At 37.9% G+C, this 27,819-nt stretch overlaps 2 protein-coding genes across 4 annotated transcripts; one reads left to right on the top strand and one right to left on the bottom strand.

Moving 5' to 3' along the window:
• Nucleotides 1-333: 333 nt before the first annotated feature.
• On the bottom strand, nucleotides 334-15,689 carry LOC149026847 (UBP1-associated protein 2A-like). 3 transcript variants are annotated; one of them, XM_089156653.1, is made up of 2 exons: nucleotides 14,316-15,689; nucleotides 334-1,516 (listed from the first exon to the last, which is right to left on the bottom strand). In XM_089156653.1, exon 1 carries the CDS (start codon nucleotides 15,563-15,565, stop codon nucleotides 14,318-14,320), a length of 1,248 nt encoding a protein of 415 aa, XP_089012779.1. In that variant the 5' UTR covers nucleotides 15,566-15,689; the 3' UTR covers nucleotides 334-1,516; nucleotides 14,316-14,317. The 3 variants fall into 3 exon arrangements, with proteins under 3 accessions (XP_089012779.1, XP_089012772.1, XP_089012774.1); XM_089156646.1 differs by lacking the exon at nucleotides 334-1,516 and adding an exon at nucleotides 6,911-7,215 and having other exon boundaries at nucleotides 14,313-15,689; XM_089156648.1 differs by lacking the exon at nucleotides 334-1,516 and adding an exon at nucleotides 6,911-7,215.
• Nucleotides 15,690-17,018: 1,329 nt separating this feature from the next.
• LOC149026846 (RING/FYVE/PHD zinc finger superfamily protein) lies at nucleotides 17,019-27,763 on the top strand. Its single transcript, XM_089156658.1, has 7 exons — nucleotides 17,019-17,390; nucleotides 18,117-18,202; nucleotides 21,616-21,762; nucleotides 21,873-21,981; nucleotides 22,136-22,259; nucleotides 24,097-24,370; nucleotides 26,193-27,763. Exons 1-7 carry the CDS (start codon nucleotides 17,267-17,269, stop codon nucleotides 26,298-26,300), a joined length of 972 nt encoding a protein of 323 aa, XP_089012784.1. The 5' UTR covers nucleotides 17,019-17,266; the 3' UTR covers nucleotides 26,301-27,763.
• Nucleotides 27,764-27,819: the final 56 nt, after the last annotated feature.

The following is a 27,819-nucleotide window of genomic DNA, read 5'->3' as shown; positions in this document are numbered from 1 at the left end:
AACGCAAGAACCAACTAAAATCCAATAACCACCTTGACTGTTACGCATGGCTAAATCCTATAATCCATTGGAAGAGCTCGTGCACAGAAGGTGAAACACTTGCTGCCAAAGCCAGTTTTCATGAATGGAGAAAAAGGAATCTGTTAATTATAATAATGGAACCCAAGCTTTTGAATCTGAAACCTCTACCCATCATGATAGCATTCTTGTGCTCCCCTGAAAATTCTCCACCCCACATTAGAAAAAGGGCCACCTGTGAGTTCTGATAAAATGAATCAGATGTGAAACTCTCAATGAACCCCCCCCCCTCTTAGAGAGCACTCACCTCTACCATGACAGACAAAAGGGTTCGGACTTCTATCACTCTTTTAATACAAAAAACTACAGGTACTTCCAATAACAAGACTCCGTTAAAACTGTTCAACGCTTTTGCCATGATAAACCCTTTCAAATGTAGAAATTTATATACTATCATACCGAAAAGTAGATAATTCTTTTAATTAATTAAATAAACAGAGGTGACTCGGCACATATTCCGAGAAGCAAATTTTCTGTTTCACTTTTTTCTGAGGTGAATCTCTAAGATTCTACGTCAAAACAAGCGGACAGATCAAATCTGTCACCCCGGGCCAATGTTGCTTTAAGAGGAGCAGGTTGGCTCCAAAATGAAAACACCTGATACTCAAAAAAGTGGTCAGACAATTTTCCTGGTTGCACAAGAAGCTTTCAGGCGAATTTTAGAAACCAGAATACAGCTCAGATTCTAAATCAAAATCAGTCTGCATTGTGGAAGGTGCGGAGCAACAAAGCACCCTATTTTATATTTGCTTATTCCTAGCAAAGTAGAATATCACATCAACCATACAGATACCACATTCAGATAAAGTCATTTTAACGAAAATAAAGACTTCTACAGACCAGAACACTTGATAATCCGATCCCAGATCTCTATCATTACAAATTTCTTTAGCTATGAAGAATAATACAACAGAATGACAGGGATATCAAAAAATTCTGTTGAACAGGAGGAGGAAAAGCAAATAGCACGCCTTTCCCAATTGGTTCTAGAATGAATGTGAAAATAGGTGAAAGTGCCAAGAGTTCAACTCAAGTTGACATTAAAAACAGTCACCTGTTGTTAATAAAGAGCTTGTGCAAAAGGTGAACACCCTCACATTATCAAATTGTCACCGAGCAGACCAAGTAAAAGGTTTCAGCAAATTATCTCAAAATTGAAGGATGCATAATTTATGCAACAAAACATAGCACAGCAGCTGGGTGAGTTATTCGACCGAAATGTATATATCCTTTAAAAGTAGCTGATTTCCATTGTAACCTATGATTTAGCACTTTCTTTTCCCAACAGAAAAAGCTAGAAGCATCCCCATAAACATTAGGAAGACAAAAATCTGGTTAAAAATGATGAACGGGGAAACGACTCCCTCAGATGCAAGCACGCAGTTCCCATGTGACTTGTAAGAAATGCGGCATTCCCTGTGTCGATGGCCCCACCAGGCTATCTAGCAACAACTGACATTTACATCAAATTCAGAGGACCCACAATATTCTACAAATCGCAAGGCTTGTACATACAGATGAGCACTGAGTGCTACCATTATGTCCACAAAGTTTTGTCACTAAAACTCCATAAAGACAATAATAATAAGTATATTAAGTTCTTGAGACTAATGTCTACTTAAATCTGCAGCTTCTAGTTAATGATATCTTAATCCAACATTGAACCAGTACCTCAGAGGAAAACACCAAATCATGATGTTCTTCTTCCAAATAAGGTTCAGACTTACCCTTCATAAGCCCTAAGCCTCTATACCGTTAACCGAACAATATTTACCCCCCTTCTCAAACCTTAAACCCCCCCCTACAACTCCAATCAAAGGGTTTTGAGAAACCCTAATTTGCTTGCTGAATTCAACTAATTGATCCTGTAATTGGCCCTCAATTTTGAGGCTACATCAAGTTGGAACATATCAAAGCTCTGATAATGGCCACTGCAGTATCAGTTTCTTGATATTTGTCCATTTCCTAGCCTGTATTTCCTTGTGATGACAAGTACATCTAATGGGATATTCAGTATTAGTTCAGCATACAGATTACAAATGTTCTTATAGAAGAACCTACTTGGGTGTACGCCTACACCAACCCTTCTTAATCAGCGGGGATGCGATATAGGAGCATTGTGTCAACATTTCAACCTAAAGCTTGCAAAATCAAACTTTAGGTTCTCTTAACAGTGTTGTGGTACCTTAGGCAATGGAGGTATGGAACTCTGCCTATAAAAAATTTGAGCAGGAGACACCCATACAATTGTTTTCAAGGTCACAAAGCATTATTTACCTCATACTCAACTAGGGAGTAGTGCGGCACTTAACAATGCTGCGGTACCTTCAAAATGCTTGGAGAAGTTCTTTCAACGTCAGGAAAGCTCTACTACTAGCCTTTTCTGCAAGGCCAAGTAATTTGCGTACCTACATTTTTGTACTAATAATAGAAAATCTCTTCATATCTTTTGGTCCTCACTACCAGAAGGTACCACTGAAATAAATGTAGACGGGGCTAGCAAAGGGAACCCGCCCCTAGGAGGATTTGGAGGAGTTTGCAAGGACACCTCTAGTGAAGTTCTGTTCTGTTTCTCACAAGGATTAAGTTAAGACTTCTGCTTGTAACAGAGGTTGCTGCATTTCGTAAAGCTCTTTAATCGGCTGCATGTCTGGTTCTGCAAGATGTTTGCATTGGGAGTAACAATCACACGGTAATCAACTTTCTAAATGGTCGCTGCCAATCAATTCACTATTGAAGTTCTCTTACTGTGGCTGACTGCTTCATATTAGCAGGCACATTTCACACATTTTTTTTCTTCATACCTAAAGAGAAGGAATTTTGCTTCCAACAGCCCACCTGAGTAGAAGGGAATTTCTACTCAAGAAGCTTCTGTTTAATTTATTCCTTTCCCAATTACTCATCTTTATTCACGGTTTGTATATAGATTCTGAACCTTTTACCCCAGGTGTTACTAATAAAATTTTGGGTACTACCAATAAAAAATCTCCCAAAATATAGATGGATCCAAATAAATCAATGCAATGGTTACTTTCTTCTCCCTTCTTGACCCGATAAACATCCTGGTCATGTCCTAAGATACTTTACTAGCAGAAGCCCGCATTCCACCAAAAAATGCTCATCAAATTCAACAAAATAACAAAAATTATCTCTTGCAAAACCAAGTCTTCCAAACAAATTGCTAAATGCCTATGAAGATATCATGAATTCACGATCCTCTGTATTCACCACATAACCTTGCAAGAATCATCTACAGCTAAGTTCCTGGTCAGGTTTTTCAACAATTCACTAGTTTTTCCACCAGAAGGCGCCCATGAAATTAAACACGATCCAAAGAATAACACAGACTAAAGCAACTAAAAATATTCAAAAGCATTGCTCTCAAAAACCAAAATCCTTCAAGCAAATTGCTAAAATACCTATAGAGATACCAAGATCCCTTGCATACCCCATAGCAACTTCTAAAGAATACCTAGTGCTAGCAGCCTACTCCTCTAGTTTTCAATTGAAAATAATATTTCAAGACAAGAGGATTACCATATAAAAGAACGAACCTTCAATTGTTGATCAACAAAATCAACTAACACAACCTTCATTGATCAACTATGACAACAAAGACAGCCTTATCCAACTTAATGGGGTTGGCCACATTGATCCAAAAAAAATAAAGTAGGGAAAACTAGGGTTTACAACCAAAAAAGGATGCAGAGATGGGAAAAGTGGTCGTAGGGGATGAGATGAGATATGCCAAAGAAAAGAAAACGAAGAAGAACGAAAAAAGAGAAAGAAAAAAGACAACTTAAGGATGGAAGAAAGAAGAATTAAGCATAGGCCAATATGTCAGGAGAATCAGAGTTAAATGGGGTCTGCTACATGGATCCTTGCCCACCAACAGGCTCTATTCTAGATCATACTTGGAAGTTGGTATAAAACCTAGACTTCGTATATCTTGCTTCACAACTTCTCTGATGGCCATTTTAGACATGATTGTAGTTCTTTCTAACTCAAATCAGGACCACATCATCCTCTTTACTAGGGCCTCTCTAGCCCTTTGTTGGTCATGGCCATACTGCCTCAAGTGACTCTCTCAAAGTATGTCATTATTAGGGCGAGTTCAAAGTCAACTTTAATACACTCATCATTACTTTATCCTTTCTAGTCTTCCACACATCCATCTTAACATCCTCATCTTTGCTACAAGTATCTTCCTAATATGACACCTTAACTGGCCAGCGTTCCACCCATAACCAGTGTCCAATAGTCTAAAAGGAACTCCCTTAAATCATTAAAGGAATATAATAGTCACACAACACTTCGGCATAATTACCAAAGTGACCATGGTGCGAAAGAGAGCATCCAAAGAATAACGAGACACTAACAAATCAGCAAGCACCTGCAATGCACCCAACACACTTCAAGGTGTGCAAGGAGCTAGGATGCCTGCGCAATGCCTTCATAACTATGATCCAGACACCATTCTCCACTTCATCCATCTCGATTTAAATATATGTGAAATATCATTTATGAAAGCTTCCTTATTAACAGTCGACCATCACTGATAGTATCTACCGTAGCATGACTAAAATTACAAAGCATAAATTCAATCTTCACTCCACTAACTTTACAACATCTTGTTTCTAAAGCTGATCTCCATACCTCTAACTTGGGAGTTAATTCCTACATATGTCTCATCCATCAAACAATATTGGCAGCAATAAACATACACCATGGTATGATATCTTGAATGTTCCTAGTTAAGCCGTCCATTATATGTGCAACTTGGTAAGAACTCAAGGCTGCTCCCGGGGTAACATAGTAATAATTGGGAATTCCTTACCTCAAACCTCACGTCACTCATTGCCCATTACATATTTTTAGTTATATCCACATACTTACTTGACACCCCTCTTCAGTAGAACATGCTAGAAATCTCATGGGCCTACATCAGAGACTTGTTCCAAGTATACGAAGACAATATGAGACCCTTATTCCTAGCTCTATCTCTCTCCACAAACAAGTAGATGGCTTTTGCAGATGTCTACAACATAAATCCAAAATGGTTCACCGAGATATGAGTCTATTCCCAATCCAGCTTCAATGACCTTCTCCCGAAATTCATTGTGTGACTAATCACCTTATTCTTCTATAGTTATTGCCATATTGGCTTTAATTTAGTGGGTCGGGACCACAATGCTTTCCCACTCATCTGGCATCTCATGTTGACAAGAAGTTTTCACACTTCTATCGGAATTTCATCTTCATCAGGGCTAGGTGTCTTGCCTACTTTCATCATTTAAACGGTTTCTTTAGCTTCAGCCACAATAACTGCCATTGGTCCAACTCCCAAACAGAAATTCACAAGTCACGTGTCTATGATCAACTGACTAATCAAAGTATCATGATAGATATAGTATAGAGAAAACAGTGGCAGCCTAGTTTCCACCACCTGTCCAGGGTTGAGCCCTGGGATTTGACGGCGCCATCTCGGGCACGGGAGGGAAAGGCGGCTGAACTGGGAGCCTAAACGGCATTGAGGATGAGTCCACCGGTCGACAAACAGCTTCTAGAATGCTCGACTAGGAGAATAGGAAAGACTTGGTCTATAATCCGTGTCCTTGTTCCGGCTAAAAGCCTAAACCAAGTGCTTCCCTCACGAGTGCTAGCTAAACCGCCCAAAAGCCTACTGACTGGCTTGACTTCCTACTTCCGAAGGGAAAGCAGGATTGGATATTCAAGCCTGACAGCCAAGCTAGTAATGGACTGGTTTTCTATTGTTCGCTTTGCTCGCTAGCTTGTGGGACCACTTGGATTGGGTTGGTTTTCAGTCTGCCCCAGTTTTTTTATTCCTCCTAGCATCCGTCACGGTCACAAAGGTATTATTGTTTTTCGGTGGTTTTAGATTAAAAAAAAAAAGGCATTCACTCATAACAGAAGCTAGAGCATCAATGCATGCAGAAAAAAGGGTACCTTATCAAAGGAAAACATGGTAACTATTCATAGGCCAAATCATTGTCTCCTTAAGTTGCTAAGGGAAGGATGGCCAGTGACAGAAACCAAAATAGCAAAGAAAATAAAGTAGCAGCTGAGTATCATTATTCATGATATGCTCTGGAAGAAAAACTTAAAAACAGAGACAGACACCAAATAAAATCAGAGAATGTGTCATACAAATGACAAGCTTCTGGTGGGGTTTAAGGCAATATAGACTAAGACACCACTGCAGTCGACAAGTTAAGTAAACCAATACTAACTAGGATCACTTACGTCATCAATGTTATTTGATTCAAAAAATATTCACTTAAACCACTTGAACATTCCACATTTGACTCTGTTTTCAACCACAATCTCTTAGAAAGATTCATCAACCTAATAAGAGATGAAAAACGGGTGACACCAACTCACAACACAAAAAGAAATAGGGCAACAAGGGCATTAATTAGAAGAGATAACTGGTCAAATCAGTTATCCTATTTAATATGGATAAATGTAGTGCAATTATTGTGATGCCAGATCCTGAAAGATGTAGCAGGATGATAGCCACCAATCTAATCAATGGCCAACTGGAGGCCCGTCTCAACCATATGGTATGCCAATTAATTATGCTTTATTTTCCCACCTCCCAAAAAGTGTATCCAAACATGTTTGCTGACTAGCATAGAATCAAATTATGAAATCAAGAAAATATGTAAAAGAAATACAAAATAGCATTTCAAATCCATCCACATCAAACACCTTTGGTAAGAGAGAAAGGAGATCAAAATGAAGTAAAAGCCTTAAAATTCTAACCAATAAGAAAAAAGAAAAAGGAAAAAAAAAAGGAACATGTAGCTGATATTATACAGCAAAATTATCATAGAAAAGTATAGAAATCCTGAGGAGCCATACAAGATAGAGCAAGGTCAAAAGGTTTAAGGAAAAAAATAAAAATTAAAAAGAAGAATAAAAAGAAAAAGGAAAAGGAAAACTATAGCAAGTATATTAAAAAAAAAAAATTCTAATAAGACCTACAAGAAAAGAATTGTTTTGTTGCCATCATTAAGCCTTTGAAGCCCATGGAAGTGAATCAAAATATGCACTTTAAAGTTTTTGCTCCATCGTTGCATCAACATTATACTCTTTAGCTCAGCTGCACCTCATCTGCAAATAATGAGTTCAGAAGTGTCATGGGTGATAAACAAAAGAACCTAGTGACTGCCCCTCTTATAGTTTAATTGGAGACAATAAACTTCCAAAATGAGCCAGGAGTCCAGGCAGCTAAAACAGAAACCATGACCCATCACCATATAAATAAAACAAAAAGAAAGAAGAAAAATAAAAAAAGAAAGAGAAAAAAAGGAGAAGATAAACAAACCATTCAAATTATTATTCTGAAAATATTTATAGCATAGAAGCTAACATGATATTAAAGCATATATATATCCCATATATAAATGTGTGTGTGTGTAGTTATTGATTACCTGAGGCTGGCCAACATGTTGTCAGTTTTCTTGCTATACATGGCATGCATGGAAATATCACATAGAGCAAATTTTTGTCTTTAACCACCATTCTCTTCATTTGATAAATAATTACTCCAAAACACAAAAAACAAAAGATATAAATAACAAGATCAAAGAAATCTAATAGTAGCTCATAAACACCCCACATCCCTAACCAAAAGAAAATCAATAATGCTTGGGTAGGACCATGTGGCCGACACCATTTAGATGGATACAGCATCAGTGTTATTGTTTGTCATGAGACACAAATTCTTAAACCGACTCAAAACACTAAAACTGCCACAAAAAGAAAGATCAATGAAAAAACCCAATGCCAACAAAATTAACTCCAAAATTTTGTAGCTGAACTGAGAAATTCATGGACTACTCTTTGAAAAATCAATATCACACCAGTAGCTTTTGAAAATTGCCTCAATAGGACTCCAAACAAAAAAATATAGTCACAGCCAATGATAAAGATTTGAAGAAGGGATAATATGACCAAGGCCTTCTAACTATGGCTATAGTCTGCCTCTAAAGGGGGACACAAAACATGATGAAGATGAATGGGAAAAGAAGGAAAACCTGAGACGAAATAGTGTTGCACAGGAAGATGGGAGAAATCTCAAAAAAAGAGAGGAAGAAATGAGCATGCACTCAAGCTTCAATTCAACTCATTCTATTCCATGCTTTATATGATCATTAGGGAACACATGAATAATAAAAGAAATAGACTTCAATAGGAAAATGGCTATACTAGACTCTTAACAATTAAAAACTCACTAAAACTATTATTGTTCCAGTCTATCCTACCCAAAGCCAAAAGGTTGTTTACATACTTGCTCCAATAAAATAAATAATAAAATCCCAAATATCTGCTTATGAAAATCCATATCTGGACCAGGATCTCAATTTGGATTCCCAAATAGATTTGGGTTTGTCAAAGACTTTGCTAAATCAGTTATACTGGAGTTTAAAAAATAAAAAAATAAAACCCATAGTTTGTGGGTTTTATAAAATGAAAAAATAAGCATCGCTCAATTGGCATACACAAGCATCAGCTTCGATGGAGAAACGATCCAATGGTTCTCACAATCAACCTACATGATATTGTAGGTTATGATAGCAATAACAGAATGTGTACTTCATTAGGCAGAAAACTAAAGAAAAGAAGGCAAGGAAAATATGCGGGTGGGACTGGAGAGGGTAAACTCAGAATTTTAAGAAAGAAACAAAGATGAAGGGGGGAAGAAAGAGAGACAGAGAGGAGCTGTATTATGAAAGAGGAATAAATAGGGGGAAGAGAAGGTAAATTGCAAAGATGGGGTTAAGGTATCCTATAAAATTTGAATCAAAGAATGAAAAGCAGGGCTGTCGTGACAAAGTACCATAAAAGAATGTGTACTTCATTAGGCAGCAAACTAAAGAAAAGAAGGCAAGGAAAATATGCGGGTGGGACTGGAGAGGGTAAACTCAGAATTTTAAGAAAGAAACAAAGATGAAGGGGGAAAAAAAAGAGACAGAGAGGAGCTGTATTATGAAAGAGGAATAAAAAGGGGGAAGAGAACGTAAATTGCGAAGATGGGGTTAAGGTATCCTATAAAATTTGAATCAAAGAATGAAAAGCAGGGCTGTCATGACAAAGTACCATGTCCCCCCATGTGATCTTCTTCCTTCAAAAGTCAGCCACATTTTTTTAGGACGCCCATGACTGTATGACAAAAAAGCCAAGCATTGTGGTTGTGAGAACACATATTCCTTCTAGCATGATGGACTTGAGATGAAATTTCCTCCCATAAAAAGATATTCCATCTATCAAGCTTAAGAAGACTGCTAGTATGTACCTTCTACGATAGGTTGACTCAGTGTGTCAGACAGCATTCTTGGACCTCATCCAAACTCATCAAAGTCAAGTTCTCGTCAGAAGAGAGTTAATGTAGTAACACTATTTTGAACCACAAAAAAGTAGTACCAGTAGACCAGTAGACCAGTTCAATCAGTTCAGGTCCAACCCTAAAAAGAACTGGTTCGATGGGGTTCCGTCCAACCAGAGTAGAATTTAATTCAATAAATTGGTTCAGTTTTAATTTTTAGTCTTTTATATGTTTAAGAATTCAATTTTTTGGGGCAAATGTTTTAAGTATTCCTACATAAAGAGTGACTCAGACTTTGGTTTGAATTTTGATTTTGAGTTTAACTTTAACTAGGATTTGTGCTTTATTTCCTTTCAGCAGCTTGTACTAAGATCCATTTGAGATTGTATAGACAAAATAGAGAGCTGAGTGTTTTGATTCGTGAGATTTCCTTCCCTTGTGTCTACTTCCCCCTTCTTTTTCATATTCTCCTAATTTCCCTCCCCCCAAAGAAAGCCCACCTGATGTAGGCATGGATAGGGCTGCAATGGTGGGCTGTAATGGAAGGAGAATTAAAAAATAAGGAGGGAAAGTAGAACAGGGGGAAGGAAATCTCTCAATAACAAACAAACTAATTAATCAATTCAATCTGAAAATTGTATCCTAATACAATCTATTTAAAGGAAACAAAAAGCAAAAAATTTTGAAATGCAATTACTAATTTCAGTCCAACTTTTTGTTGAACCAAACCCTGGTTCTTTGGGGGCATAGCAGGCCATTCCAGGGTACATCAAGTGGTAGCAACAAACTCCAAAACAACAGGGGTTCCTTTTGTGGCCTGCATCCCCCCCCCCCCTGCATTCTCTCATCTTTTCTATGCCCTTCTTTTCAACCCAGAAGGTTAGGAATTGAAAAGATGGGACTGGGAAGAAGTTTCAGTAGGAAACAGGAGGAATGGTAGGAGTTAGGGATTTTTTTTTTTTTTTTTTTTGGGGGGGGGGGTTATGTGGGAAGGGAACAAAAACATTTTTTTAGAGACTTGCTATTATACTAGGGAAGAAGAAAGGATAAGGTAATGGTGGATTTTTTTTTTTTTTTTGGTATTCTATTTCGGTGGTCACAAGGGAAAAACAAAGGATTTGTTTCCAATTATTGGAAAAACAGAGTGTAATGGCAGAATGTGAAGACAATGCTGGGCTAGGATTTTACAGTAAACAAATGGAAGATGAAAGTTGCAGCTAGTGGTGGCCACCGGCTAAGTATAAACCCACTGAGAGGTTCAATCTGGATTGGTGCGAGACAATTTTTGGGCCTGACACATTAAGACAGAGGGCCACACGCATCAGCTGTGCCACCTGACAACCCACTCTAACTCTCACTGCCTTCTGAGCAGAACCAGGTTCAATCTAGATTTTTAGTTAATACATGATCAGCCAGCTACCCAACCAGTTGGTCAGATTCATCACCAACAGATCACAACTGTAAAGAGAATAAATTAGGAAAGAAAAAGAAGGAAGCTGGTAGGGTACCAGAGAGAATGATTGCAGGAAGCAAGACAGAGAAGAAAGTGAATAAGATAAGCAGAAAATAAAACAGACAGAATAGAAACCTGGGAAGAAAGAGTCCAAGGCAGTGCTTCATCAGTTTCTAACAGAAAGCATAAGCAAAATCCTTCTACCCAATGTTTTTTAAATAGAAACTATCGCTGGCTAATGGAGAGAATTTAAAATGTTAAAAAAAAAAAAACTAATGACAATTGCAAGATAACAAAATGGAAAACACAAACTGAATGAATAACACTATCATGAGGTTGAAACTTGAAGCAGCCGTTAAGACTACGAAAGCTAGTTTTCAGACATGGCGAAGAGCTTAGGATGCAGAGGACCTGCAAAGGTATAAGTTTGCGAGAATGAAGACATAAAAATTGAGGGAAAAAACAAGGAGAATGAATATGAACATCTTCATAATAAGTCATGCACAAAGGGGAGGGGAAAAAGCAATTAATGAGACAACTAAAATGATAGACAAGAAGAGTAGAGATCTCGACCATATAAATGTATTAAACACGAAAATTGTAAAGTACTAGTCCAGGATGAGGACAACAAGAAGAAATGTGAAGTTTGTTTCTCCAGCCAACTGCTGGAATGCAATTAGTGTCTCAGAAGACAACATTATTCAACATGACACCAACTTCCTCACACATACACGGAGAATTATGAGGGATAAAAAAAGCAGGGCAGAAGGTCCAAATGAAATCCCATTAGAGTCTGGAAGAAATCTATCAGCTATCTTGGTCAGCCAAGCTGTTTAATAAGACTATAAACAAAAGGAAAATGCTAAATAAATTAAGAGAAGCGTCACTATTTTGAGTCTTTGACTTACAATAGAGTCCTAGAGAGTTAATAACTTAATATGGCAAGTACTAAAGAAGAGAAATGTACCAAGTAAAGATGTAGACGTAGTTAAAGATATGGATGATGGCTCAATGACCAATATAAGAAGGATAGGGGCCAAAGGTGGTGAATTTCTAATCACAATAAGGTCACATCAAGGATCAGCTTTAAGCCCTTATTTATTTGCACTTATCATGGATGATTTAACTGAGACATTCAAGATGGTGAGTCTCCTAGTGTTTCCTTTTGGTTGACGATATTGTAGTGGTAGATGAACAAAAACATGAATTAATGCCAAATCAAAGTTATGAAAATCAACTTTAGAACAAAAGGTTTTAAGCGAAGTAGAACGAAGAGAAAAAATATGGTCATCACCTTAGTTATATTAGGATGGATGATGATGTGGTGAAGCACGACATGACAGAGATTCCACAAGCAATTAGTTCAGATATCTTAACTTGATCATAAATAAAGAAGCTGATTTACATGATGATGTTTCCAAGATAATTAAACTAGGATGGATGAAGTGAAGAGGTTTATTCAGAGTTTTGTGTGATCTACGTATTCTTGTAAAGCTTAAAAAAAATAAGACCGCTTTATAGCCATCCATGGTGTATGGCATAAAATGTTGAGCAATTAAGAAACAACACATAAATAAACTCAATGTAGCATGAGGTGCTGAGATAGATGAGCAGCAAAATTAGGAAGATACAGTAAAGAACGATCAAAATAAAGCTAGTTTTGGAGTAACTCCAATACACGATAATCTACAAGAATGTCGTCCAAGATGGTGCAGCCATGTTCAATGGAGGCCTTTAAAAACCCTAGATGGAGGAGTAATTTTGTCACATTGGAAGGAATTAAAAGAGCAGACGCAAAATAACCTTAAGAGAAGTTATGAGAAAAGACATGCATCGCTTAGGCCTCGTATCCAATATGACTCAATCAGAACTATTTGGTTGGGATAAGGCTGAGTTGTTGTGTAGTTTGACTCAACATAAATTAGTGTTTTTTTTAATGAAGCCAAAGTGTCATTAATAGAAAAGTAGCGGAACTAACAGCAATGCCATTAGCTTATACCAAAACTATACAGCTAATTGGCAGCAGCGACCACAAATAGTTTGTGTAGACTGTATCATTAGAAAATATAACATTTCTAACTCACAGCAGTGCCATTAGCTTATACCAAAACTATACAGCTAATTGGCAGCAGTGACCACAAATAGTTTGTGTAGACTGCATCAGTAGAAAAGACAACATTTCGGACTAAAAGCCTTAGAAATATCCAATAAGCAAGACACCATATACTACGGCCAGGGCTAGTAAGTAGTAACTAAGGCAGCCTTGATAGCTTAAAAAGTTATAAAAGATAATCCACATATAAGCTTGATGCAAATAGCTTTCTGCGCCCACCCCCCACCCCCACAAAAAAAAAAAAAAAAAAAAAAAGAAGGTAGCTCTGACTTGGACCTGATTTTGGGTGTTCCTCCTGCAGATACTCTTAACTTCCTTAGATGCATATTTTTCATTCTACATCTCCTAGTTTTGCACTCATTCATTCAGACTTTATCACCATGACAACTTTTACCCTATAGACATACTGATCCATTGTTTTGTATCATTTAACTCCAAAAGGATTGGGGAATCATACAACCATTGTAGGTATGCAGGCAATATGGGAAGGAAAGAAATAATAGAATTTCCATTGAAGGGCTGGATCAATACTATCATGGTGAGAGCCTGCAAGATGGACATCGACTATGGAAAGACATTCCCCACAACAATAAGGGCTGGGGGAGGTTTCTTTTCTAGTCACTCTTCATGGACAAAACCATTTAAGACCCAATCAGATTCAGTAATCAAGGGAAATGAATTTTATTTACCATGAACTGTTATTGTAAATTGTAACACTCCACACCTTATTATAATTATTATCCCCATAATGCATATCGGGGAGAGTTTTTGCAGTCACTAGCAGGGGATGAATCATTAAATATTGAGATGCACTTGAAGTTTATTTCTAAGCAATACTATAAAACTACTTGTCTATATCTTGAAGGTCAACTAAGCTTCCACATATTGAGGATCAAGAAAAGATTATAAAGGTTGGGGGCAGGGGGAAAGAAAACCCCCATTTGGAGAATTCTTCCATGTAACCAACCTAGAAAGCCTCAGGCAACAGTAAGGAATGATGCCGATTTTTCATAGCATAGCATACAACATCAACAATGAACAGGACAGTTAAAAAAACAAAAAGAAAAAACAAAACACAATAAAGAAAGAATCCAGATAAAGGTGGGTAAACGGGTAAGAAGGAGAAAATAATAAAATATAACAAATATATACTATAAATCTCCAAGTTAAGAGAAAAATCAGGCAGTATTTGTTTTTTTTTGGTTTGGGGGTATCAGAAGGAAGAAAATATCTGAAGAAAACAAAATATTGTATAAAAGTTATTTCAAAATAGATTCGTTAAAGTTGTCAAAAAATTTGTGGGAATTAAACCTTACCACCTCTAAGACGGATACCCAGGAAAAGCCCGGGAAGATGGCTGCAAGCTTGAACTTTGATAAGATTGCAGACCTGAACTTTGATAAGATTGCAGACCTGGCAGAGCTGTGCCACTAGAACCATATGGCCCCAGCAACGAAGGATTCCCCGGAAAAGTACTCAATCCATACGGTGCACTATATCCTCCTAGCCCCATGGTGTTCCCAAAAGAACTCCCAGCAACTTGAGTGGATGGAATCGCAATGGGGTTCAAAGGACCCGCCATCATGGGATTGAAAGAGCCTCCGACAAACCCTGCATTTGGATGCCCAACCAACCTACCGTACAATGGATTAAGAGTTGGGTGCTGATTAAATAAAGCCAAGTTTTGCGAAGCTGCCACAGCAGCCAGTACCGGAGTTTGGGCAGGCTGCTGCACTGCAACTGCAGGCTTGCTCCTGTTTTCAGTGGCCTTCTGACAGTGCAGCTGATGCCCCTCATACATTTTGTACGGTTCTTGAAGAACCTTCCTAGCTCCTTCTTGCGTCTTGTACACAAATATAGCAAAACCTCGAGACTTCCCAGTTGAGAAATCGAAACCCATCGGACCCGTCTCAATCTCGCCAAATTTGGCAAAGAATGTTCGAAGCCTCTCGGCGTCTACGTCAGAAGGAACATTGCTGACATAAATCTTCCGACTCATTGGGTCCTGGCTATTGACCGCAGCAGGAGCCGGGCCAGTAGAAGCTAACTGACAATAGGTAACGCGATTGTTGATCTTCTTCTGGGGCTCTTTCAGAGCTTTATTTGCGGCTGCCCTAGTCTTAAACATAACGAAACCATATCCTTTTGCCTTACCAGTCGTCTTGTCCATGACGAGATGCAAATCCTCGATCTCACCGTAAGATTTGAAAACGGAAGTTAGGGTTTCATGGGTAGTGTCCCAGCCAAGGCCATGGACGAAGATCTTGCGGTGGGAGATGTCTCGGTCGGCGATAGAACGAATCCTCTGGACGATGGTAGAGTCTTTGACAGCGGCGTCGCATATAATTTCGATCAATTTATCCTTGGAGTAGGGTTCGATGAGCTTCTGAATCTTATCGGATTCAGATTCAGGCTCAGACAACGAGTCATCAGATTCTTCCTCCTTCACGACGACAGGGTCTTTCTCAATCTGCTTCTTCTTCTTCTTCTTTTCCTCTACTTTTTTCTGAGATTCATTTTCCGGTGTCTTCAAGAGCTTTTGCTTTTTGTTCTTGTTCTTTTTCGCCATGGAAAATTCACCTTCACTGCAGAGGGAAGGGGAGGGGGCACCAGTACTTCAGTGTAGTATTCGAACGAAATGCAAGTACAAACAATACGCGGTTAGGGTTGTGAAACTTCGGGCATGGCCGTCCTTTTCCTATATTTCATGGAACCGGAACAGCCGCGAAAGTGGAAACATATAACGTTCTCTACGCGGGCGTTGCCCCGCTGGCGCGTTGAAAAGTGAAAACGGGGCAATGGTCTCGGATGAGTATCGGTCACCAAAACCGGTACGATTTTGTCATTTCCTTCTTACCCTTCTTCCCTTTAAATATGATTTCCCCTTTTTTTTTTATGAATATCACTTACCTCCTTCTTAATTTAATCGGTTTTTTTTTTTATTATTATTTTTATTTTAGGTTCGTTCTGGCCAGCTTGTGCACACCTTGATTATATCTTTAGGGGAGCTTTGTCGTCCGCAATGGTCGAACCCATGGCCTCTTTAGTCTCCACTAAGAGATATAAATCTTACCACCCTATCAATCCCTGTATTGACAATTAACCAAAAGTTGGATAAAGAAGATTGTATCACTTAATTATTGTTTGCTTATGACACATTTATTAGTTTTCCTTTTGGCCATGGTAAATATGAGTGGTTGTTTTCTTCTGTTTTTTTTCTTTTCTTTGAATTGAAGTTTATAAAAAAATTAAAAATTAAAATATCAATAACCTGAATTGACCTAGCTAGTTAACTAAACGTGTCAGGCTTAATATAGCCCAATAACTAAACAATCAGTTGTGGTCCACACTTCAGGCTTGTAGGGCACCGACTGGCCCGACTAAAATACAACCCGATTGAGATTGACTTGTTAGGCCTGATTAACCCTAAGTTCATATGATATTTTTATATTATTTTATGATGTTTGAAATATTGAAGTTATAATCCCTCTTTTAGCCAATTATACCATAGGTAACACGCCCTGATATGATCAGGACTGGATTAGACCGAAAACTTAATAGGCCATTACTAGGTCCAGCTTCTTGACTGATGATACAATTGAGTCCGACCGAGACCAGCCCAACCCGACTAATTGACAGCTTCTACCAAGTAATTGTAAAAAAACAATTTTATGTCAAGCAAAGCTTTTCTAGTGGTTGAGACCAACACTTCTTAGTGAAGATGTACTAGGTTCAACCTCGTTGAGGCATATTAATATCCCCATCCTCAGCTTTAAAGTCCCTTGAAAAAAAATAAAAAATATTTGAATCGGATAAAAAGGTTTTTTATTTGATATGACAAAATAAAATCGGAAAATATCTTTTACACCCACCCAAAATAAAAAAATAAAAATATTAAAAAAAAAAAAGTCTTTCACAGAAAACCGCTCCGGAACCGGGAACCGGGACCCGGTAAAAGTGTCCTACTGATTTTGACTCTTTAGAACACCAACTCGCGCCCGAGTCTCCGAGTCCAGGTGGGAAAGGAGGAGGAGGAGGAGGGGAACAAAGAAAACTTTCCCCAGATAAAACGTCCGGAAGTTTTTCGCGAACAAGGCTTTTAAGAGCTCTTCTTCTCCTTCCTTCTGTGCTGTAGAGGCAAATTAATCCTCTGAGAACGAGAGGGAGGGAGAAAGGAGAATTAGGGATCAGGGTTTTAGGTCATGGGTCTCTTCTTCTCAGTAATTTGAACAGTTTGTATTCTCCGTTAGCTTATTTCTCGTGCTGCTTCATGGCGGATCATGCAAATCCTTCTCCTCTCCTTGCTCCAACTCCCATTACTGAACCAAGCGAGATCGATCTTGAAGCAGGACCCGGGGAACAAATCCAGTGCAGAATTTGTCTTGAATCCGATGGTAATTGACTGAATTTTATCAATTTGCTTTTATTCGATCAAGCTTAGGTTGCTCCAAATGCACGCTTGAGTGGTTTATCATCGTCTTTCCTATTTCGAAAATTATGGTTTTGTGTCTCTCCTCTGAATTTCGTTAATTACATTTTTCAGGAGAATTCGTGGAATTTCATTTTTCTTTTCGTTTCGGGTTTGAATTTGTAGTCTAAAATAATTTTATTTTTCATCCTTTTCCTTGTTTAGTTTGAATCCCAGTTTTCCTGGAATTTCATTTTCTTTTCTTTTCGGGTTTGAATTTGTAGTCTTCGAATAATTTTATTTTTCATCCCAGTTTTTCTTTTATCCGGCTAACTTCACCTGTTTCGTTATTCCTCATGGTGTTTTTCTTTATTTCTTTCTCCCAAAAAATGACAATTGGGTAAAATTTGTAGCATTGCTTTGCCACATTACAAAATAATCTGCTATCCGAATCGTGGGCAATCGTGGTATTGGGTTAGCCAAATTCCAAATTATTAATTCTCTTTAGTTCTCAAAGGTTCGTGTTGACTTTCACTGCTAGCTCATCTTCCGCGGGCTTGTTTTTCATTTGGTGTCAAAAGTAGTTAGTCCTTGCGCTGGTTTCTATTATACCTTTTTTCCATTTTCCTTTTCAGTTTTTACAATGATGCACGTTGCCAGTTGTGTGGAACAATGTGAGATGACCTACGTGTTTTGATTTTCTTGTTTCCAGGTAGGGATTTTATTGCTCCTTGCAAGTGCAAAGGAACTTCGAAATATGTTCACCGTGCATGTTTGGATCACTGGCGAGCTGTTAGGGTATTTATACTTTTGTGGCATCTCATTTAATCTAGTGGAGTAAACAGTCATCAAAGTACAGGAATCCGTGTACCACATGACAGTCATCTACCTTAGCAAAATTGTTTAGCCCTGTTTACATTTCCTATTGTGAATATGCTTGTTGTGAATGTTGTTAGTCTTTTTGAAACCTTAGGTGTTGATCATTATTACTTTAATGTTGCACTACTTCAACATTTGGCAACAGGAGCTAAAGTAGCTCAAGATGTTCTCAGTGTGAATTTACCAGCAAGAGGTTGTCTTTTAGCCAACTTCTTAATGTGTATGAATTACTGACATAATTTAGAACCTATCTTTTCCCCTTTTGAGTGAAATTATTTTATAACTAGAATTTATAGTGTGCAGCTTTTGTTGTACATATCTCTTAACAAATTGTTATTTACTTTTTTTGGAGGAGAAAGAAAGAGATTTCATAGTTGAATTTTATGCTGTGTTAGATATACTACAAGAGGGCAGACCCAAGGACCTAACAATACTAAGTAAATTGGTGAGGAAGTGCATACATACCTTAGACATGTATCAAGTATGACCTTGAGTAAAGCTGATTGGTGGATAGGATTCATGTAACCAACCCCATTTGGTTGGGATAGTACTGTTGTGTGTGTGTGTGTGTATACTAGTGAACATGTGCATTCACCTATATTTGTGCAATTGAGTAACAGGGTGAGGGAAGATCATAGAGAAAGGGCATGTCAGAAGTCTGGAGTAATTCTTTTTTAAGAGTTTACTTCCAACATCTAACATGGAAAATTAACTTAGTAATTACAAAGCCCAATCCTTGAATTACTTTAGTGGCTAAAGTAGCAGCACAAAGCATTTTGGAATTGATTTCAAAATTAATAGAAAACTTTATGCCATAAAATAATCTCTGGAATCTGAGAGGATATTGGGTTTTTATGGCTCCGATTCATTTATACGTGCTTGAATGATCCCTTCTCAGAATGAGAATGTAAATAACCCTATTCCTGTGTGGTCTGGGATGGAATGAAATTATAATTATGGAATCGACTCAATCTTCAGATGATAAATTCATGACACCACCCATTCCTATTTTGCATGGAGCAGATCTAATTCTTTGATTCCGGTTAGTAAGAGGGATCTTGAAAGAAGATTTAGAATGCAGAAGAATAATGTATGCAGTAGGATCGTGTTGTTTATTCAACCCAATAGGAAACGATTGAGCTGAGCTTAATTGTTTGGAACAGAGTATTGATCAGTTCATTTATCTGAGCTCACAATTCTCCATCTCCCAATCACTGCAGTTGTTTCTGCTCTTTCATGTGATAGTTGCATTTTCCCCTTCAGCCTATTAAAGGAAGTTTTGGAAAATAAACTGAATCACTTAACGGAATGAAAGTGGGAATTTTTTTTTATGGATTCCCATGAGAGGAGACCTGAAACTAGGATGAAGCAAAATGGGAGTACACTGGACCTCACTAGCATATTGGTAGTGAGTAACGACAGATAGGTGATGAAGGGCCATAAAGATGTTAATGAGGGCATATGCTCAGAAGGTGGGAGAGAGACCTTACTGGTAACTTGGCTGATTTTCTAACTGTTGAGAGGGGAGAGACAAAAGAGACTGATAGATATAGGACTAGAAGGGAGTTTGCCAGGTGAGAGTGCAGAATTTCCTAAAACTGATTGAAAATTCTTTATTTATTTTAGAAAGTTCAGGGTGAAGGTACCATCAATTTATGAAATATAGAAAGGAATGGGAAAAGAATGATAGGAGTGAGATTGGTAAAGTAGTCAAGAGAAAGATTTGCAAATGAGTTAGTGCACTTATTCACCAGTATAATACAATATGATATGAAAATTACAATATGATTAGGCATGGACAGAAAATTGACATGACAAAAGGAACCTCCTTCCACCAGCACCTCCCAGTGAATACTTCCTTACTGCAACTACTTGTCCTTTGTATCCCAGGAATGGGATTGGTAAAGTAGTCAAGAGAAAGATTTGCAAATGAGTAGTGCACTTATCACCAGTATAATACAATATGATATGAAAATTACAATATGATTAGGCATGGCAGATGACTGCGGACCTCCTTCCACCAGCACCTCCCAGTGATACCGCCCTTCTCCCTTGTCCTTGTATCCCCTCACCCTACTGTATGTAGTTCAGAAGAACAAGAAAACCAGTCCCAGACTAGCAGACTAGATCAAGAATGGACTAGTATGTCTGGTTCTGATTGTACAATGGGTTATATGGGCCATGGGCTTTTTGTTCTTAAGTCTAATTTTGTAACATAGTTGTCATGGCTTCTCCAACGTTTTCCTACTTCTTTTCTTCTCTCCTTTTTTTTTTCTTCTTTCTTTCTTTCTTTCTTTCTTCTTCTTTTTTTTTTTTTTTGTAAATTTAGTAACTTTGAAATCGTATATTATGTAGAATCACAGGCAATCTTGGCATTACAACAGATGCCTTGAGTGGGTTGTAGGCCAAGATGTTACCTGTGCTGCTTCTCTGTACTTGATGACTCTATATCTATATATATTTTCCAATCTTAAAAAGAAGGCATGGTACTTGTATCAGTGAACGGATGGTGGCCACTTGGCATTTGTGCTGTTTGTACAAAATTTATAGCGCTTTGCTTCCACAAGCCATATAATAGAGGTTATAAGCAAGGTAGGTTTCAACCAGAAAAAGAGAAAGGAGTGAGAAAGCTATGATAAGAAAGAGATGGTATTTAAATAAATTAAATTAGTGAGGAGGGTAAACTAGTCAGGAGAAAGTTTTGCCACAAAGTGTGAATTCACGCACTTACCATAGTATGATGTGATATGGTATAAACATACGCTTGGAGAGAAATGAGTTTTTTTTCCCAAATGGAAAGTATAATTTGATTTGGCTTGGAATGCAAATGGAGAATACAAAAGGAACCTCCCTCTGCCATTGATCCATGTTCATAAGAACTAGATTTAATTCCTCCCATTCTATATTCATTTGGCAGCAAGGTTCCTCAGCATGTTCATCATCATATTTAATTTTTTTGCACAATTTTGACAATCAAGATCCTTTTGAATGTTTGTGGAACTTTTGTGGTTAGCCAGGAGAATGTGCCTCCTGCACTCTCAAGCTTTGGTGATGTGCCACCTCTTTTTTTGATTTCCCATGTCTGCAGGCCATGTCTGTTGGATGCCCCCCTTCCCCCTTTTTCTTTTGCTTGAAGATTCCCATCTTTATTTATGGAGCCACTCGTACCCTGCCTTGTTATATATTACCTTTTGTTCATCATTTGAGATATTTCATGAATCCTAAACAACAGTTTTTGAATGAATTAAGGTGCCATTTTTCTTAATAATAGCCTATCTCCATGGAAGCTACATTTTAATTTGAATTTGATGATCTAATTTTAAATTCTGCAGGAAGGGTTTGCATTTGCTCATTGCACAACCTGCAAGGCCCCTTACCATTTGAGAGTGCACGCTCTTGCGGATAGGAAATGGCGAACTTTGAAGTTCCGCTTCTTTGTAACTAGAGATATACTATTTATCTTTCTGGCTGTTCAACTTGTCGGTGACCTATATTTCTAAAATTTACTTCTTGTGCTGTAAATCTTTTTTAATTGTAAGGTAAGAGTTTCTACATCAATTTCCTTACTTTTTCATGATTTCATATTCAGGTAATTGCTTCTTTGGCATATTTGGTGTACTTCATTGATAGTTACAAGCAATTTTGGCTTCGTCTGGCTTGGGGTTTTGATGGTGAACTTAGTTTTTACTACATATGCGGTATATCCTCAGCGTCTGAAGTATCTGAAGTAGCCACTTGATACATTGCTTCTGCCTATTATAAAAGACCAATACCCACCTATTTCATGTTGTGTTGTCATTTACCTGAATTATTATTTCCATCACTGATGTTGGTAATTGTTGGTGACTGAAGGAGCTCTGCTGTTTTTTGCTTTGCTGGGATTGTCGGGTTGCTTCATTACTTGTTATGATCGAAGAGTGCGTAATGATCTAGCTCAGCCGTGCCGAGAATTATGTCTTTGTTGCTGTCAGCCAGGGTAAAAATTCTTTCTGCTTGTAATGTATGAATTTTTTTCTGCATTTATTTTGTTTATCAAACTTATATATTTAATAACAATTTATGATGTAGTCCTTCCATTTTTCTTGCATTGCTTTGTTTTGACAAAAAGATCTGATGTGATATTTTTCATGTTTTTAATTAAGTTTAGGACTACCGTTTCACTTTTTCCCGGGCAATAAAAACATGCAAGGGAGTAACATTACATAATTACTGCTTCTCAGGATGGAAAATATGACTTTTGGTAAATATGGCATGTCGGCATGATCCCTTTTCATGTTTCTACTTTTAACAGTTATATATATATGTGTGTGTGTGTGTGTGTGTGTGTGTGTGTGTGTGTTATTGATGGGATTTCTACTTTCTAGTTATCTAGGGCCCCTAAGTAACAAATACACAAAGAAACCAGAAAGGCAGTGACAGGTTTAGAAACCTGAATTCAAGATATTTAACATAATGTTAATCCAAGGTTGTCATCCAAACAAAAGCTGGCCTATGGAGAATAATAACTCCTCAAAGTCAAATTAAAATCTAATGGTCATCTTATTTGGAATGGAACAGTTGAAACAGGTTTCCAGAATTGAATACCTATTGCAGGACTTATGAGAACTTAAATTAACAAACAGAAGTGATTCAAAACTGTAGCAAAATTCAGCAGTTGTATTAGGATGTTAATCTGAAACTGAAAATCAAATTTGGTCTTTAATGGTAAAACTAAGATCAAACTTGAAGTTGGACTTGAAGAAGACAGCAAGAATATTAAACGTTGACCCTGTTTGGGGGGGGGGGTGTAGAATATAATCTCATTGCAAGATAATGAAATCAGATTTGAATATTCAGACCTAATGATAAGGAAACTGAGATTCCAACAAATGGGTATACATAAAGACTATTATGGAAACTCATAATTACATGATTTGATGGTGGATAAAATGAAGACAAATGCGGGAAAGGTTAGTTGGATATGAACCGATTGATTAATGGAGGACAGATAGATGCATACGAACTGATCATCTCACCTGGAGCTTGGGTGGAATTCCACCAATCCTACCTAGGTCAGCCCGGAAGTCTGGATTTTGTGTCTTTTGGTTTAGGAATTGTCCTTTTTTGGTGGCTTAGTTAAAAGTATGCCAACTGATAAAAGGAATCCACAAATATTGATGCTCTTTCTATTCAAAGAGCAGACATCTATATGCTTAACACAAGATGTCCAGCCAGTGATTAAATGATAGACATGTTTTCAGACACAAGGGGCACATCTCCCGTTTCCCACGGGCCTATGAAAGAAATCCTTTTTGGAAAAACCTATTATGTGTGATTTCTCCCCTAAGGTTATTACTGCATTGCACAGAAGCTATTCTGAATCACGCACAACATACGAGAAAAGATTTCTAAAAAAGAAACAAAAACTCTATCTTAACTGGTTAGTAGGTGTCCAACATGATTACAACACTATCCAATCTAAGAAAAGGAGTTCTATTGATACTATCCTATACTTAGCAACTAACAAAATTATATTTAATCAATTAGTTATGACAATCAAGCTAAACTAGTGAAGTAAATCCCATTTAGGGGGCCTATTACGGAGAAAACCTGTAAATGTCAAACATGTAAATAACTCAACGCAAGGCTTATTATCACTGAAATAAGCCAACTTTTGTTTTTGGGTCTGCAATAGGTTGTGCCCGAGAAACAATAAGGTGCTCATGAATTCTATGGCTGCTATTTAGGGATTCACTGATTGATGATTTCATACTTCATGTGAGGCTCTTCTTTTTCTTTTTTCTTTTGTCTTGAATTTTCTTTTCAACTTGCAGAATGTGCGCGGACTGCCATTTACCTGGCACACTTTGTATGTGGACAGACTGCACCACATGTTTTGAAAGTTGTGCAAGTACGGCAGGGGAATGTGGTGGTTGCTTGGGTGGCGCTGGTGAAGCAGGGTTGCCATTACTATTTATCATGGGTTTAATTGTCCTTGGACTCTTCACTGTTATTGGCATATTCTACAGCGTACTTGTGGCAACAATGGTTGGGCAAAGGATTTGGCAGCGGCATTATCACATACTTGCAAAAAGAATGCTAACAAAAGTGAGTCATGAATTTAACTACACATTTCTTTTTCATCTTGGTTGCCTATTTCTCCGCTTATGCACCTGAGAAGCCAAAAAAGCCTTCAGGTGGCCTGCTTGAAACTTCAATGAAATCATTATTATTATTTTTTTAATTTGGAGGGTCCAGTCAGTTTTTCATTGCCCAAGGCTCCATCTGGAGCAGATTTTAATTTAATCCTTTATACTTATCTTTTTTTTTTTTTTTTTTTTTTTTTTTTTTTTTTTTTGGGGGGGGGGGGGGGGGTTGGAAGGTAATTGATGCAAACGAAATTCTAGGGTTTGACTTGTAGGATTATTGCCCTAGAATTGGGTTCACTCCAGGATCCTCTCTCTGTGAACCAGCAGTTTTATAGGAAATTTCTTCAAGAAACAAAGTCACTATCAGCACCCTAGAAGTATTTGGCCATCATGGGAATTGAAGGAATGAAGGTTTTAAGGATCAATGTTTTGCTGTAATTAGTTTTCGGACCTAGGATTTGGTTTGGGATTGGTTTGGGATTGGTTTTAGGAGGTTTTAAAGTTGAAGAATAAAGAAATTAGGGTTCGGCTGCTTCCTGCAGTGTAGTTCCAGGTTAGGGTTTCAAGGGCTTTGGTCTTAGGAATGGGATTAGATAGCTTCTATGGGCCTTAGGCAAGTTCTGATGTTGCTATTTTATGGTTGCAGTGTGTAGTCCTATAGATTTAGGTCAGTCTTAGTTGCATTAGGATAGGTCTGAATGGGTTTGGGATTCTTGGATGGGGCTAGGGTTTGGATTGAGTGTTAGGGAAGGCGTGGGAAGGTTAATCCTAAAAGGGCAGGGTGATTGGAGTTGGGATTAGGGGATATAGGAATTCTAAGTCAATTATGGTTTTAGGGTTTTCAAGGAAGAAGATGAATTGCAGAAAAATCTGCAACCTAGTGGGAAAGGGCCTAATGGGAATTCTAAGGGTCGGACTAGGGTCTAGGGAGGGGTGTGATCCTTCTATGGTTTGAAAGGAGGGGCTCATGGCCAGGTTTTAATGGAGTTTCAAGAGGGGGGTGGGCTGCTATTGCTGGAAGGGGAGGAGAGAAGGGGGACAAGGGGTTGGGAAGGGGCTGGGGTTGCTGTATACTTGGAGTTGAAGGTACGCTACTGTTAGGGTTGGACTGCAACTGGACTTTGAAGATTGATTGCTGAAATTGAAGAAGAAGATCACTCAAATCTGCCACGGCCCTCTCAAGATGACCATGACATTACTTGCCCCCAAATTCATATTTTTATTCATCAAATTCAACCTACCCAATAATGGGGAAGGGTTGGGCTTTTATTGCCTTACAAGCTTAAGCAATTTGACTAAGACTCAGACTGGGAACCTTATCCATAAAGGATTCCTTTACTAAGGACTCAACTAATTAATAACAAAAGGACTCGGAAGGACCCCTAATTACTAACTCTGACAAGTTGTCCTTCTTGCAACTTGGACTCTGACTCAGAGTCTTACATAGACTGGGACTCTCATAATTCAGAAGATACTAACCCAAATAAAAAAAATAAAGATAAATCCATGACCCTTGGATTGAGGGGTTCCAACCAAACCCTTCTTGAGCCCCCAAAAGGGCTGGAAATTTACCAAAATACCCTTGGGGGTATTCAGCCAGCTTGGATCGAGCCTTTCTTAGCATGTTAAAAGACTGCCAAGCTACTCTCCCATTGGGGCAGTGTGCCCAAGCACCTCCTCCCATATTTTCTTGAGTGAGATTGTCTTAGAGCTTTATTATTTTCTGGTTTGGAATTTGTCTTTGCTAATTGAATTGGTCGATTGACTGACTGTTTTAATAGGAGTATGTTGTTGAAGATGTTGATGGTGAGATGATAGATTCCAACTGGTCCCCTCCACCCCTCCCACCTGAGCACGTTCAGCAGTTGAAGACACTTGGTCTGCTGTAATTTGACATTCTTCATTCATCGGAGGAAAAACAACATTTAGTGATGAACTTTCTGTTGTCTATAGTCAGTTGGTCCTCCATTTAAGAATTAAGTGCAAAAACTCTGATGAATGGCTCTGTAAATGGTGTTTCTTAGAGGTATGTGACGCGTTTTATGTAGTTGAATGTCATTGTCAAGTTGTCATAATGTGTGCATGATATGTAGCTGTGCTTACTATTTGCTCTTTCTGGTCACTGTAAAGGATGAATTTTCAATTTCCACTCTCACTATTAGCAACATATTGTTACTCAATCTTGCTTTTAGGCTAGGCAACGTTGAGTACTTTGCAGGCAAGTGCTATATTAAATTTTCTTTTGCAATATGTGTGAACTTGGCAGTGTTCAGACTAAACCAGTGGATTGACACTGTACTTGGGTGAGTTGGTATTTTAAAATCTTTGTTTAGACTTAAAGCGAGGATCCACAGTTGAACATAGAGCAACGAAATGAAGTTACAGTTTGCTGCAACAAGATGGGGTAGGCTTTTTATGCTCATTTTTTGCCATTCTATCCGTTGCAACTGTTTTTGGAATAATGGGTGTTTCACCTTTTGCTTGTTTACCTTGGCTGCCTGTAATTGCTCTTGTTTCTTTGTGGGAGTTGTCTACTGACTCTACTCTACTGGCTTTCGAGTATTGTATGGTTTTTGAGAATTATGATTCTTATTTTGAGCGAAAAAGACTCTCCACTTCAGGTTGAACAGGGTAAAAAAAGATAAAAGATGGCAGTAGTTTGGACAAACATTGACTGCGTAATTTGTTGATTATGAATTTATGACTGAAGAAAGAGATTGACGATCAAAAGAATTTGATCTATGTAGCATAGTCTTCCGTCCAGGAATGATCAAGCTTTTATTTGACATTTGAGTTGGGTGGGATGGGGATCGGTTTCTTGAACAGCATGCAATTGCCTTAATTGTTCACATTGTTGCCTTGCACCGTCTCTCTGAGTTCTGTGACAAAGTTAGGTTATTATACTACTCTACTCTGTAGTGTGTGATGGATTGGAGTCATTGGACGTGTTTTTGTTGATTTCTGACTGTTTCTTATGGATCTTAGTTATCTCAAGCAGACCTTTGATTTTAGGTTCTTAAAACTTGATTCTCAGGACGTCACCAAGGCTGCGTTTGTTTACAAAGGTGGGGTGGGAAAAAATGGGTGAAAAAAAAAAACATGTGCGCCTCATGTATAGTGGGGTGAGGGAGAAGGAAATGAATATATTTTGTGGGAAAATGTTAATTGTGGCTTTCATTTTTTACTTTCACATTTTTTTTACAAAATTTTACACATTTTGAGAGATTTTGAAAATGCTTGGGGTGAGAAAGTTGACTTGTCATCTCACTAGAAAAGTTTTTTTAATTTAAAAATTTGTCTCTAATTTTCTATCACAAACAACCAAACAAATTACACAATTACACTTCTAGGATTTAAAAGAAATTAAGAAAAAAATTTGCTTTTTTTCAAAAAAATTCCGCCTCTTTT

The sequence above is a fragment of the Hakea prostrata genome, chromosome 1, assembly GCF_041222555.1.
Source record: "Hakea prostrata isolate BN-2017 chromosome 1, UWA_Hpros_2, whole genome shotgun sequence".
Taxonomy (NCBI): domain Eukaryota; kingdom Viridiplantae; phylum Streptophyta; class Magnoliopsida; order Proteales; family Proteaceae; genus Hakea; species Hakea prostrata.
Note: the sequence above shows the minus strand (reverse complement) of the source record. Positions and strands in the feature narration are given on the sequence as shown.